Source organism: Tachypleus tridentatus, chromosome 12 (genome assembly GCF_004210375.1).
Source record: "Tachypleus tridentatus isolate NWPU-2018 chromosome 12, ASM421037v1, whole genome shotgun sequence".
NCBI lineage: Eukaryota > Metazoa > Arthropoda > Merostomata > Xiphosura > Limulidae > Tachypleus > Tachypleus tridentatus.
In genome coordinates, this window is record NC_134836.1 from 101,987,897 (window position 1) to 102,000,810 (window position 12,914).

The 12,914-nt window shown below is 34.6% G+C and overlaps 2 protein-coding genes across 13 annotated transcripts in view; one reads left to right on the plus strand and one right to left on the minus strand.

Annotated features, from left to right (window-relative positions):
* LOC143234174 (rho GTPase-activating protein 23-like) overlaps window positions 1-12,914 on the plus strand; it is a 71,114-nt gene that overhangs the window by 57,239 nt on the left and 961 nt on the right. For all 10 annotated transcript variants that reach the window (XM_076471313.1, XM_076471316.1, XM_076471320.1 and 7 more), the window contains 5 exons: window positions 1,480-1,613; window positions 5,617-5,925; window positions 10,688-10,777; window positions 11,448-11,573; window positions 12,478-12,619. In XM_076471313.1, coding sequence (XP_076327428.1) covers window positions 1,480-1,613; window positions 5,617-5,925; window positions 10,688-10,777; window positions 11,448-11,573; window positions 12,478-12,619 — 801 coding nt within the window. The remainder of the gene's footprint in view (window positions 1-1,479; window positions 1,614-5,616; window positions 5,926-10,687; window positions 10,778-11,447; window positions 11,574-12,477; window positions 12,620-12,914) is intronic.
* Window positions 5,705-12,914, minus strand: part of LOC143234172 (coiled-coil domain-containing protein AGAP005037-like) — a 417,090-nt gene continuing 409,880 nt past the window's right edge. For all 3 annotated transcript variants that reach the window (XR_013018535.1, XM_076471312.1, XM_076471309.1), the window contains 2 exons: window positions 10,670-10,720; window positions 5,705-5,872 (listed from right to left, as the gene is read on the minus strand). Coding sequence is in view for 2 of the 3 variants with exons in the window: in XM_076471312.1 (XP_076327427.1) it covers window positions 5,867-5,872; window positions 10,670-10,720 (57 nt within the window). In the remaining variant the exon portion in view is untranslated. The remainder of the gene's footprint in view (window positions 5,873-10,669; window positions 10,721-12,914) is intronic.

The following is a 12,914-nucleotide window of genomic DNA, read 5'->3' on the forward strand; positions in this document are numbered from 1 at the left end:
AAAGTATTCAATCCTACCAATAATGTCACATTTTGATTGAATACTAATAATGAAAATGTTTTTCAATGAACTTGTTATTATTCAAAACTGTAATAATCAAAGTTAACATCGTTATGTGTAAGAAGGTTGAATGTCAGTTAAACTTACAAAAAAAAAATATCTGCACCAGTCGTCCCTAATTTTGCAGTGTAAGACAAGAAGGAAGGCAGTTAGTCGTCACCACCCGCCACCAACTGTTGGGCTCTTTTTCCAACGAATAGTGGGATTGGCCATCACATTATAATGCTCCCATGGCTGAAAGGGCAAACATGTTTGGTGTGATAGTGATTCAAACATGTGACCCTCAGATTACGAGTTGAGTGCCTATGAGATGTTTATTATTGTTTTTTGGGGTTTTTTTGTAATATCTTAAACCAATGTATTCAGTTAAAATAGAATACAGTTTCATCAGTTTTTCTCTTAGATTTATCCCTGTACTGCATAGATAGGAAAAATATTTTGTGCCCAATGTAATATTCAGGATGAAGATAAATAATAGCCTATAATAGTGAAGGACTTAAGATCCTGTCATTCATTATATAACATTTTAACTCTTTTAAATTGTGCACTCTGTGATGTGATGTGTACATCTTTGTTCACTGAAGATGTGATTTATTATGTTTTTCTTATGATCGTATAGTAACCATTTTTTTGTTTCCATTTAAATCAATTAGAATTTTGTTGCTTTTTGTTTCTGTTAACCAAGTTATAGTTTTTAGTTCTCGTTTTTATTGTTCTTGCTGCTTTATTTGTGTGTGTGTGTGTTTGCATTATGTCAGTCACTTCCATAATGAGGTGTTCAATATCATTTATATTTCTATATTCCTGATGTGTTGGAAGTTGCATTAGCTTTCAAATTCAGAACTTTCCACTATGTCCAGGTTAAGGTTGTTTTTTTTCATAAGTTATATAACTGAGATGGAGTATTCTTTCTTTCTTTCTGGCTCTCAATCTTCTTTCTTCATTAGCTTTTCTTCTCTTGGTTTGGTAGCTCTGACTTGCTTCTTCTCTTTCACTACTGTTTTCTTTGTCATCCTCTCCCAAAAACTGTTCTTGGCTGAAACATTTTAACTCTTTAAATCCATAATTTTTGTGAAACCTGTCAGATTTATTTTCATGGTATCCTAATAATTTACCTTACTGAATTCCTGGTCCAGTTATAGAAGGTGGGTAATAAGATAGTTTGAATTAGTTTTCAGCCAAAGAGACAAATGTTATTGAACACTGTTACTGTCCAATGGGTAAGTTAGGATTTTGAGCTGGATGCTGGTAGTGTTTAATTTTTTTCTCTAAGTTCTGGCTTTCTCTTCTTTTTACTATATCAGATAGACCCGTGTGCTTCTGAAACTACAATGAGAAAAGGAACATTGCTATTATGGTTGTGTGTATGTTTGTGTGTGCACATAATTACAAAATTAGTTGTTTTTTTTTCCTCCTTAGATGAAGTACCCAAGTCTGTTTCTGCATGGCGTGGTAGAGTTGTCCATGGTCTAAAAATGTTTAACTCCACTCCAGCCAAAGGGACTAGTTCAGGTTTACGTCTGGAAGAATACCAGAGCTCACAAAATAATCAGGTTAGGGTCTTCTGTTTGAGAGTTTATATAACCAATAAAAGAGAACTTTGTATATAGGGACTTGAAGTCAGTTTGAGCTTTGTGTAAGTAAGATAAAGCTTTCTTGAGTAATCTACAACATACTTTGGGACCATATACATTTATACATTCTCATTGGAATCTTTAATTTGTGTTCCAAAACATACCTCTGCTGACACTGTCAGCTATTACTCCATCTTCAGGTTTTAAACTTTGCCCATCTGTAAGCATTGACCTCTTTTGCTCCAACTTTTTATATCCCACTTAAATGCCCTTGGCAATATTTGTTTTGTGGTATGCTACCCACTAAGTAATTACAACCTCTATTCTGATACTGCATATAAGCACTTCACTGTGATAATGTAATAATGTTTTCTTGACAAAGCATTTGATTACAGTTTTCTCTGATGCTGTGCTTGGTTGCATCATTGACTGTGATTTTTGCATTGCCTTGTGGATTTCTGTACAAATGTAATTTCTTTAAAAAAAAAGATCTGCTATTTTCAGACATAAATTCTTCTGTTACTGTTGCCAGCACAGAGGCTAATCAGACCTCTTCTATTCCTCCTCTGTTTTCTAGCATCCCTCAACAGTTGGGGGAGGGGGGTCACTCTTAGTTGAGGCTTTCCATGATTTGATTCATTGTGGGATGAAAACATAAAATTGGCCTGGGGGTGTCTCTCCTGGAGGCTCTGAGGCTGCTTTTCTTGATCATCCAGGGCATTTTGAGGAGAATTTGGTTGGCTTTTAATGAGACCAATTTAGATCAACCACCTGCTGTTCCTTTTCTTCAATTAGTCACTTGAATTTGTAAAAATTTGGAGCTTTTCTCAGTTTTGAGACTATTCCTTTCATGATTGTTAAAAGGGAGGGGGAGAGGACTACTTAGTTTTTTTTCCTTCACCTGATAATATTACTGTTCATCTTAGGAGGCTTACCACTTAGTTATGAAAGGAGATAGTTATACCTTGTCTCTCATGTTTATGAGAACAGCATGCTTTGGCCTATCATCACCAGAGTGATGTTTATTTACGTTCATAAAGGCCAGATCTCCTTTTAAACTTACGGTACTCCAGAATGGGTCCTGTGATCAGTTTGAACAAATCATAATTTTCTTGCACTTTTTTTACCCTCAATACTGTCCTGAGATATTTATCTTCTCTCCATCTTTTGTCTGAAGCCACTGTGTTACCCACATCAATTTATGGATGAATTGAGTCTTTTGCTGACTTCTACAATGGTCAGATTGTTAGCTTCTATTCTCTCTTTGGGTTTCTGGCTTGTGTGTTGTTTGGACTAATTGGGTAGAGATGCCTTATTAGAAAGAGTTCATCTACCTGCTGCTGCACTCTGTGATATACAAGAAGTTCTTTTTCTCCATCCATTGTTGTTTGCAGGTTTTTCAGTTGTATTGGAATCAAGGATTGATGTTGCTTATTTATATTCTTCACTGTTATCCTTGACCTCTTAACTTCATTCAGTTTTAGCTGGGTATGTTTACTTGTCATGTGTCTCAGCTCCCACTTTCAGTTCCTTGAACTGTTAGTACCCACAATAGATTCTGTCCTCATCCTCATAGTCCCTTCTGTCAAGCAGACTGGTGCCCAGGACATTGGTGACTATCCTATACCAGTAAGATCTATGGATGCATGGTTACATCATTTTCTGGACGAAGTTTGGACTTCTTTCACAGATTCATGGGTCCTCCAGGTTTTGGCATTGAAGTTGATCATTTACTTCACATCTCCAACTACTTTATCCTACTATTCTGTAGTGTTTTCACCTTCTATAGATCCACAAAGTGTTGATCTTCATTCCTGAGTTGTAAGGGGGATAAAGAAAGTCAATTTCATTCTTTTGGGACCTAATTTCTGTCTCTCTTTTGTGTCCCAGTGATGGGAGATTGGCATCCAATTATTTATCTTTCTTATTTTAACCAATTCTGGATCTTCCTTGGTTCATCAAGGAGTCCTTACTCAGCCTGCAATTTTATTTTTTACCAGATCTTCTGATTGACCAAGTTTAATGTTGTTGACACGTTCCTTCACATTCTTGTAGCCAAGTCATCCTTCCTTATTCCTATATTTTATGCAGAAGGGTCAGGTTTTACAGTTCGGGACTCTGCCCATTGAACTAGCATCTGCACCATATGTCTTCTGCAGAGTGGTGTTAGCTTTTTTTCATCACCTTCATTCTTTGAGCCAGTGCACATATCATTATATTGATGACTGGTTACTTCTAGCACCATTTCTTTCCCTAGGCAACCAAGGTTGGATTTTTTATCAGAAGAAAGAAATATGTTCTTTTGTTGACTCAATGCATTGACCATCTTAGGCTCTTTTTTTAACACATATTTGAGTTGGCTCAGCCAACTCTCATCCAGCTCCATGCTATGAAGGATGCAGTCTTTTTACTGCATAACCAGTGGGACATGATCTCCAATCCAGGGGATCACGCAATCTCCTTACTCAAGAGCAACATATTAGTTTTTGAGTGGTGGTTGGACCACAATCACTCTACTATCATTGTTCATTTTCTACCCACTTATTCCAAGGTTCATCTATTCACAGAAGCATCACTTCATGGATAAGGGGCATATATCAATAGTCAAGAATTCCAGGATCTATGGCCAGACAACAAATCTTCTCTCCACGTCAACAGTTTGGAACTTCTTAATGTTCAATTGGCAGTGGTTCATAGTTTGCTTCTTTGAAAGATAAAATAGTCATGATTCATTCCAACAATTCAATAATTGTGTTTTACTTATCTTGTCAAGGAGGTACACATTCTTGGTACTTTGGATTTTCTCTACTGGGTTCACTCCAATGTTATCAGCCTTCTAGCTTACCATGTTCCAAGGATGATGAATTTAGTAGCAGTTTAACTCTTTCAGCCCAACCACGTTTTCTCGATTGAATATAGTTTATTTCTTACCTTTAGATCCCTTTAGTTTATTATGCCCTATCAGAGCCTACAGGTGCTGCATGGCTCACACTATTTGTGGTACTGGAAATTGACTTTCTATTCATTGGGATCCTTCAGTTTCCCACAATTTATCCCCCATTACCTTGTCAAGGTGGCTTCACAAGTTGATCCATATTGCTTACTCTGGCCTATTTTTACAGGCCACTCATTTACTACTCCACCATTCCTTCTGGACCTCGGTTTCAAGTGATGAGCATACCTATTGTGGATGTAATGTGGTTTCCCTCACTAGCTGCCAACCTTATCTTGGTACATCCATGATCTGTGCAGATGTTTGCTGTATAGATAATACCATCATTGGTACCTCCACCCTCTCAGTGTAGGATTTAGCTGTCAGTGTCAGTGAAGGAAAGTGTATTTTGGAAGTTAACATTTTCCCGAATTGAAAATGTATTTCCAATAATACTTATCTATATTGACACTTTCCTGCCAACTAAGAGCCAGGATTAATAACTAGGATGATGTAAGTCTTGAAAAAGTGATTACATTATTTGAGTGAAGTGTTTATATACAGTACCAGGATAGAGGGAGCATTGATGTAGGTGGAGAATATCACAAGACTAATATTGCCAAGAGCAGTTAAGTGGAGTGTTACTAACTGTAGCAAATGAAAACAATACTTATCTCTGCAAAGTTTAAAACTAGAAAATGTTGAGGGATAGTTGTCAGTGTCAGCAGAGGTAAGTATAAGTGGAAATACTTTTTAAATTTAGGAAAATATTAACTTTTTTGTCTAGGTATCTTTTAGTTCTTGCTAGTGATAGAAAATAGGATCGCTGTTGATGTTTCATCTGTTTAATTTTCCTAGTTTAGGCGAACGGTAGAAATGAAATTATAATGTAACTAAACAGACTTGTTAAAAATTGAATTTTTTTTTATTAAATACCTGTTTACTTGTAAAATATTTGAGAAAATATTGAAATCTATTTCAGCAAGTTGTGATATAATTCCTAATGGAAAAATTTAATCATGATTCTGTTTTCTGTCCCTTGGAAAATAGTTTGTTCCACTGATAGTAGATGTGTGTATCGGTATTGTTGAAACCCGAGGGCTAGACACAGTTGGAATCTACAGAATACCAGGAAATAATGCAACAGTCAGTTTATTAATAAATGCTGTCAACCAACAGACAACCACTATTGACCTCCAAGATGCTCACTGGAATGATGTGAATGTAGTCTCTAGTCTCCTAAAAGCTTTCTTCCGAAAGTTATCAGAACCTCTCTTTACCTCTTCTCTGTATTCACAGTTCATTGCTGCCAGTAAATTAGAGAACCCGGCTTCAAAACTTCGAACAATTCATCAATTGGTAAAGTCATTATTTAGCTTGTACTACCAAGAGTTATTATTGTTTTCAAAATCTATGCAAAATCTATTTGCAATATAATTGTTTCCAACAAGCCACCTTACTTCTGCTCACATACATATCTATTCTTGTTCAGTACTGCCCTCTTTTTGCAAAAGCCTTTTTACATCACACACACTCTTCAATTCATGTGGTTTAACAGATTCTCACATGCAGATTATCATGTGACAAACCACCACTGGGAGTAGTTCCATACTCCCATGTGACTCCCTCTGTGTAATTCTACCTAACTATAACTTCTTGATGGGCAGTACTCTTGTTCAGTACATTTGTGCTTTATTCAAGTTTTTTCATATACTATACTTTTATGGTTTTTTTAATGTTTTTACTGTTAATACTATTATCTATAGTTATTTGGATTCAGTAATACAAGTTTAGTTAGATTGGGAAATGCTCATAGTCAAGTTCATGTTTGAAATTAGAGCTTATATCTAACTTTTGTTTTACACTGTTAGATTATGTTTGACATGGATCTTTGTTATTTTAGTATTACCTGTAATTCTCCTTATTGGTATATCGTTAATTATGTTAACTATATTGTTTTTCTTCACACACGTCACATCTCAAATATGTTTTTGTCAATACACACTTGATTACTTTTATAATGTGATGTTTGTTTCATTTTAAGTTATTATTTATACTTCTTTATCTTACCTTTGTTTATGAGACTTGCCCAAACTTTTTCTCTTGATATTGTACATACTTATTGTTATGTTAGGGTTTTTTACATTAGAGCTTAGTAATATATTTTATCCTGCACAGTTCGATTAGGCTTAACAAATGTTTAGTATTTTTGGTTTACCTACAGATCATCTAAGAGGTAAGTTGGTAATTAGATAAACTATTTTGACCTCTATCTGGTCTGGAATTGAATATTTTATTGATGGTCCAGGTCTACAACGACAAGTTAATTCTGAGTTGATACACTATACACTTCTCTTGATGGCTAGCTAGTTTGAAACATACAAGTTTTTATTGACAGTGATATCTAATGTCCTCTTAGGAATACTAACATCCAAAGTTAATTCACTGACATTTGTAACATTCAAAATCTATAAACGTTCTTGGTCAAATATCTGTAGTTTTCTGATTAGCATTTGTCACAGTTATAGCTTCCAAGCCTTACAGTATACTGACAGTAGCTACTAAATAATATTTTACCTTCCTACATTTTGTGACAGCTACCTTTTATACTCATTAGGTGAGATGTTTAAAAATTCACTTGGTAACAATATTAAAAAATATGCAATGCTTTTGTAAAACATATATTGTTGAATCTTACTCTCAAGAATCTTCTACAAATTTAGGGAACAGGTGGGACTTGGACAATACACATTTAACAGTATAATTACATACATTTCTAAATAGATATAACATGAAACAAACATAGATATTAAAGTAAATGTATAACAGTAAATCCTTTGTATTGCTAGCAAGGTTTTAGAACCTTGGGATATATGCCTTCTATAAAAGTACTTCTCCCTTTGGGTATGGCACATTTGCAATATTTTTAGGAGATGTTGCAAATTCAATGGTACTGTTCCTGTCGATTCTTTCCTTTACTTTTCTTCTTCCCTCTTTGATAATATGCATTAACATTTCCCTCCTTTATTTGGATTTGTTTCTCTTCCCTGATGCTTTTTTCCAAGCTTGGACATGGGTTGATCAGCAGGAGGCTTCAAGAAAGTGGTCTGTGGACTAAAAGTCTTACCATGTTAACATCTCAGCTTTTCTGGCAGTTCAGTGTGGTTTAGTTTATTTTCTTCCTCTTGTCTGGATATTTTATTGTGACTATTTGACAGTGGTGGCTTCTTACACTTGTTCCTTTTGTGATATACAGTGGATCTTCTATTATGAACCTACATGTTTTACATATATCTCCTGGCATATCCAGTTTCAGGTGCTTTCGTCCTCATTACAGATTGCCTTTTTAGTTCTCATACATTTTTCTCCCAAGGAGTGGCCTCTCAGTCCTCAAATTTTCATTGGCTCTTTCTCCTATGTGATACTCCTCCATGGGAAGAATTTGACTCGTTTCTCAATTCCAAGTTACTTTTGTTTTTGATTTCCATTTCATCATTCACTCACCCTCACTGCTAATACATTCAGACAGGATTAGATCTAGTTTATAACTTTAGTTTTCACATTCTGTCAGTGTTTCTATGGTTTATTTTGATCATCCATGCCATTCTGGGTCAGGTCTTTCTGATTGATCATATCTGCACAGCATGGATCTGGTTTTCTCACTCAGTTCCAGATTACTTTCTCTGTTCCGTACTTGCTCTAATTGCTTCGTTGCTTTCATGATTTCTTTCTGTTGATTCCACTTCTTACTTCCCTTGTACCATTCCAATGCTTGTGATATTTTTCCCTTTTTTCCTTACTTGTTGGGTTTCTCTTGTGATTCAGTTGGTCTTTTATTTCTTGTCTCCTTCTTCCTGTAATCAATTCCTGGTGTCTTCACTCTGATCCAGGCACTTTACTTTCATTATCTGCTTTAGGCAGCTGTTTCTTCCTCACTGGGGCACATCTTCTGCCTGTCACCATCCTTCATTCTTCAAACCACTGTAACTAGATAAGTTTTCCTTCTTTTGTTATTAGATTATTTTTCAGGGGTCTGTCCCATGTTTTCACCAGAATCCTGCTCTGTTATGAGTGATGCTTGTCCAGATATACTTTGATTACTCAGAATTGTACTAAAACAAACATACACTGGAAGGGCATGTTGTCTTCATTTTCCATGGCCACAAAAATGCACCCTCTTCTTTTCAATCACATAACCTCAAGATTGAATGTTCCACAAGATAGCTCGTAGGTTAATGCCTGAGACATATTTGCTTCATAAATATTCCTATTCTGGACCATACTAATCCATGGACTTCATGGGTAAAACAAAAGGGAATTGCTGCCTGTCCATGACATTCCTTAGAGTGAATAAATTGGGTGTGATCTGTCTGGTGTGAACATTACCCCTGACCCTCATCTCATTTTACCTTCCCCTCTTTGTTTCTTCCAACAGAGTGAGAAAGTTTTTACCACCACTATAAACAATAAAGACTCCATATAGTTGCAAATAGGACAGTTGTGTTTTGCTGGTGTAGGTGATGAAATGTCTTCCAAATGGACTCTCTATCTCAACATGGGTTTGTTACAGCTTTGGAGTGTAATGTTATAATTGTTGGGATCTTATACCTACATGAAAGTCAATTCACAGTAGTTGAATTTTGGATTTAGAGCTGAACCAATTAGCATAGGTTCTCACATGTAATTAAGGTATCCCTCATCCCTCACTCACTTTGCCTTGAGTGCACTACCTACACCATTGTTGTAGGTCATGGTGGATGCACTTGTTTGCTGCTATACTTTTTCTTCTTGTGCTAATCCTTGATTTCCTAATGCCAATAATTTTACTTATTTCAGGTGGTTCTAGTCTGTTTAATTTGAGTGGGATATGTCCTGTTCACAGATCGGTGGAGATATTTCTCCCTTCATTTGGCATAACATGAGGTGAAGAAGAATGAGTGTTGAATTGTAGTTGACTTATCAGTGGTATCATTCTCATCCTGTCCTGCAAGGATGTCTGTCCCAGGTGGTCAAGTTTTGGACACAGTTAACTTGCCATGTACAGTCTGTTGCACCCTAACCACTCTACACCTTTGGGCATATCTTTTATTTTAACCACATTCTGTTCATTAGGGAAATTAAGTTATAATATGTTGTGGTTATAATTACTGTCCAATCCTTTTCTCTCTCACTGGGATGTGTGCCCCATAATTTTCCACTTGAATCTGTCACACCTTTTCCACATCTGGGCAAGGTATGTATCAAAGTGATGCAGTTTCTCATCAGAAAGTTTCTTTTGTTTGTCCTCAAGGAATGCTTTTACTTTCTCTCTTCCACTTGTCCTATTTCTGATCACACATGACTAGAAATAAGGTACCTTGTTGGAAGTTATAATTTTCTTACACGTAAAATGTATTTTTGACAGACACTTCCACTCATGTTTCCCAAATTTTATACCTGCTGTCTACTGGTACTTACATTACTGTCTAAACTCAAAGTAATATGTAGAAAGTCATAGAGGGAGTCACATGATAATTTATGTGCAAGAATCAGTTAAACGTGAGTTGAGGGGTGTATTGGAGCAAAAGGTATGTGACGTGCAAAAAAACGTTTGTAAATAGAGGACAGCACTGAATGAGAAAAGCTATGTTTGTGAGTAGAAATAAATACTTATGAGAAATACATTTACAGCATGGAAGAATTATAACTTCCATTATATCTAATGAATATGTATTTATGTGATTTTGTGCAATTTTCTAAAATTGCATAATTGCATTTATCTTTTATCTGAAAACTGTGATCCATAAGTTATCAAAATAAGAGGTGTGTAGATATGGTTAGTTTAAAAACATTCTTCACATAGAACTGATAATAGTGTTAGCTGCCTTAAGTAGTTCCAAAATCAACAGTTATTAAGAACATGCATGTTATATTACACTTTACGAACTTAACATGATTTGATGTTGTCCAGTGTTCAACACAAACTAAACTGTAAAAAATTTAAGATTTTACCCCTTAATGTTGTTACATGGATTGAGAAGACTTGAATGAATTTTTTCGTAATGTGACAAATTGTAACAAGATGTCTGAATTAATATGTTCAAAACTTCATGACTCTACTTACAACAGGTTTTACTTTCAGATCCATCTTCTTCCTCCTCACAATTTTGAGACACTGAAATGTATAATGAACCATTTAAATAAGGTTTCGATTCATGCCAGTAATAACAAGGTTGGTAATAAAATATAATTTTTATATTTTAAACAACAATCTTGTCAGTATTTATTTATATTCTATCTGATTGGTTGTAATTCATACATTAGGGAGGTGTTTAAAACTGTTTTGTTTTGATGATGATAGGATTTCTAAGAACAATTTTCTTGAAGATTTTTTAAAGTTCTTGAAATATGCTGTACATGGTTGTCAGTAAGGAAAACTGATTAATATGTATTATATTTTTACAATCACCTGTACTTCACTGTCACATAATGAGGATGAATCTTTCACTAGGGTTTAAGTGTATGGTCTCTGTTAATGAAGATACCTATGATACAACAGTAATATAAGAATTATAACATGGCAGTTTGGAAACTTAATATAGATTTTATAGAACTGTTAGATGCAGGTGTTTCAGTCATACAAGCATTAATCATTAGGATAATTTCAGGTGTATATTTTGTTCTTTAAAAACACTATGTACCAAAGGATAATAGTCTCAAAACAAAAGTAGAAGCACTCAGCTGGGTGAAGTGCACCTATTTTTGAAAAACGAAAAAAACAAGAAAGCAGTTCAAGTAATTTCTGGTACTAGTACCATCTTAAAAGAAATATGTTCCAATACTTAGTACCAGCAAGATTGCACCCTGTATTTATACATGTATATGTATATATACCTTTTCAGATGGAAGCTCGTAATCTTGCTATTGTTTTTGGGCCTACCTTGGTGAGGTCAGCAGACAACAATATGATTGCTTTGGTTACAGACATGCCCCATCAGTGTTGTGTTACAGAAACCATCATTAAAAATGTAAGTTATAAACTGTTTGCTTAACTGCATACTGTGTATATACATGTGGGAATGTAAATGTAATACTTTTTTTTATTTTAAGATGTACCAAAAAGAATACAAGTATTTTTTTCAAACTGTGTTGCTGAACTTACACCTTAATATTTAGAGTTTTTGCTGGAGGGAAACTATAAAATGCTTATTTTATATTTTTTTAAGTGAATGTTAAATGTTTAATACAAAAGTTTAGTATAAAATGATGGTCACTTGAGTATAACATTACTACATTTGAACATAGCTTTGTCTTGGTATAATATATTGTTGCATTACATGGTTAAGATAATCTCACGTTGTGAAACACCAGCATATTTATTTTTATGGCTCATAAAATAGATAAATTGATATGTAGAATTATACATTCACTCTTCTCTACATTAAAATGTTTTTATTTGTGAGCTTCTGCCTCCTCCTAGTGGCAGAGTGGTATGTCTATGGACTTATTTTACTGGAAAGTGGGTTTTGATATCCATGGTGGGCAGAGCACAGATAGCCCTTTATGCGTAATAATAAACTATCTTACTGAGGACTGTTGTCGGGTGGAAGATCCAGTAAGAAGGCCTAAAGCTTGTAAAAAAGTATTTTAATGTAAAGTCTGTGTTTAATTCTACAAGTACTGGCATATGCTAATATCTGTATGTTTTGTATTGTTCTGTGAGTGCAACACATTAACTAGTGCAGTTGTATTTTTACACCAAAGAACTGGTGTTATTATATATTGTTTACAACTTTCACTAAGTTCAACATTGTATATAGTAGGATAAGATTTTGTTTCTTTTACACTATTCTTTATAATGATCGGAATTGTTTTTGTTATGAAATATTTACAGCAGTCTCTTACTATTAAAAAGACAAAATGTATTTATAGGCAGAATGGCTGTTTACAAAATCACCTACACAGAACCTAGCAAACTTCCCAGAAAATTATGTAAAAAGATCATTTGAACCCCTTGCTGTAGCTGAGCAAGTAGTTTTAGTTCAAAATATTCATAAAATGGACGAGGGAACTGGTGAGTTGATAACTCTGTGAACTTGTCAGTCTTCCATTTATACTTTTTAATGTTTTGATATCATTGTAATTCTTTCAAAAGCTTTTTGATTTTGTATCATATAAACATCACATCTGTAGCTTTGTAGTGTTTGTTAAGTATCAAGTAATATATGTGTGAAATTTAACTAAATTCTGTTTTTGTTTTTTTATTTTGTAGTTATTTCTAGAGGAAATGTCTGATAAATTATTTTTTATGAATTTCCATTGGACTTCTAAATATAAGTAAGGAAAAAATGGCTTATAACAAAATAATT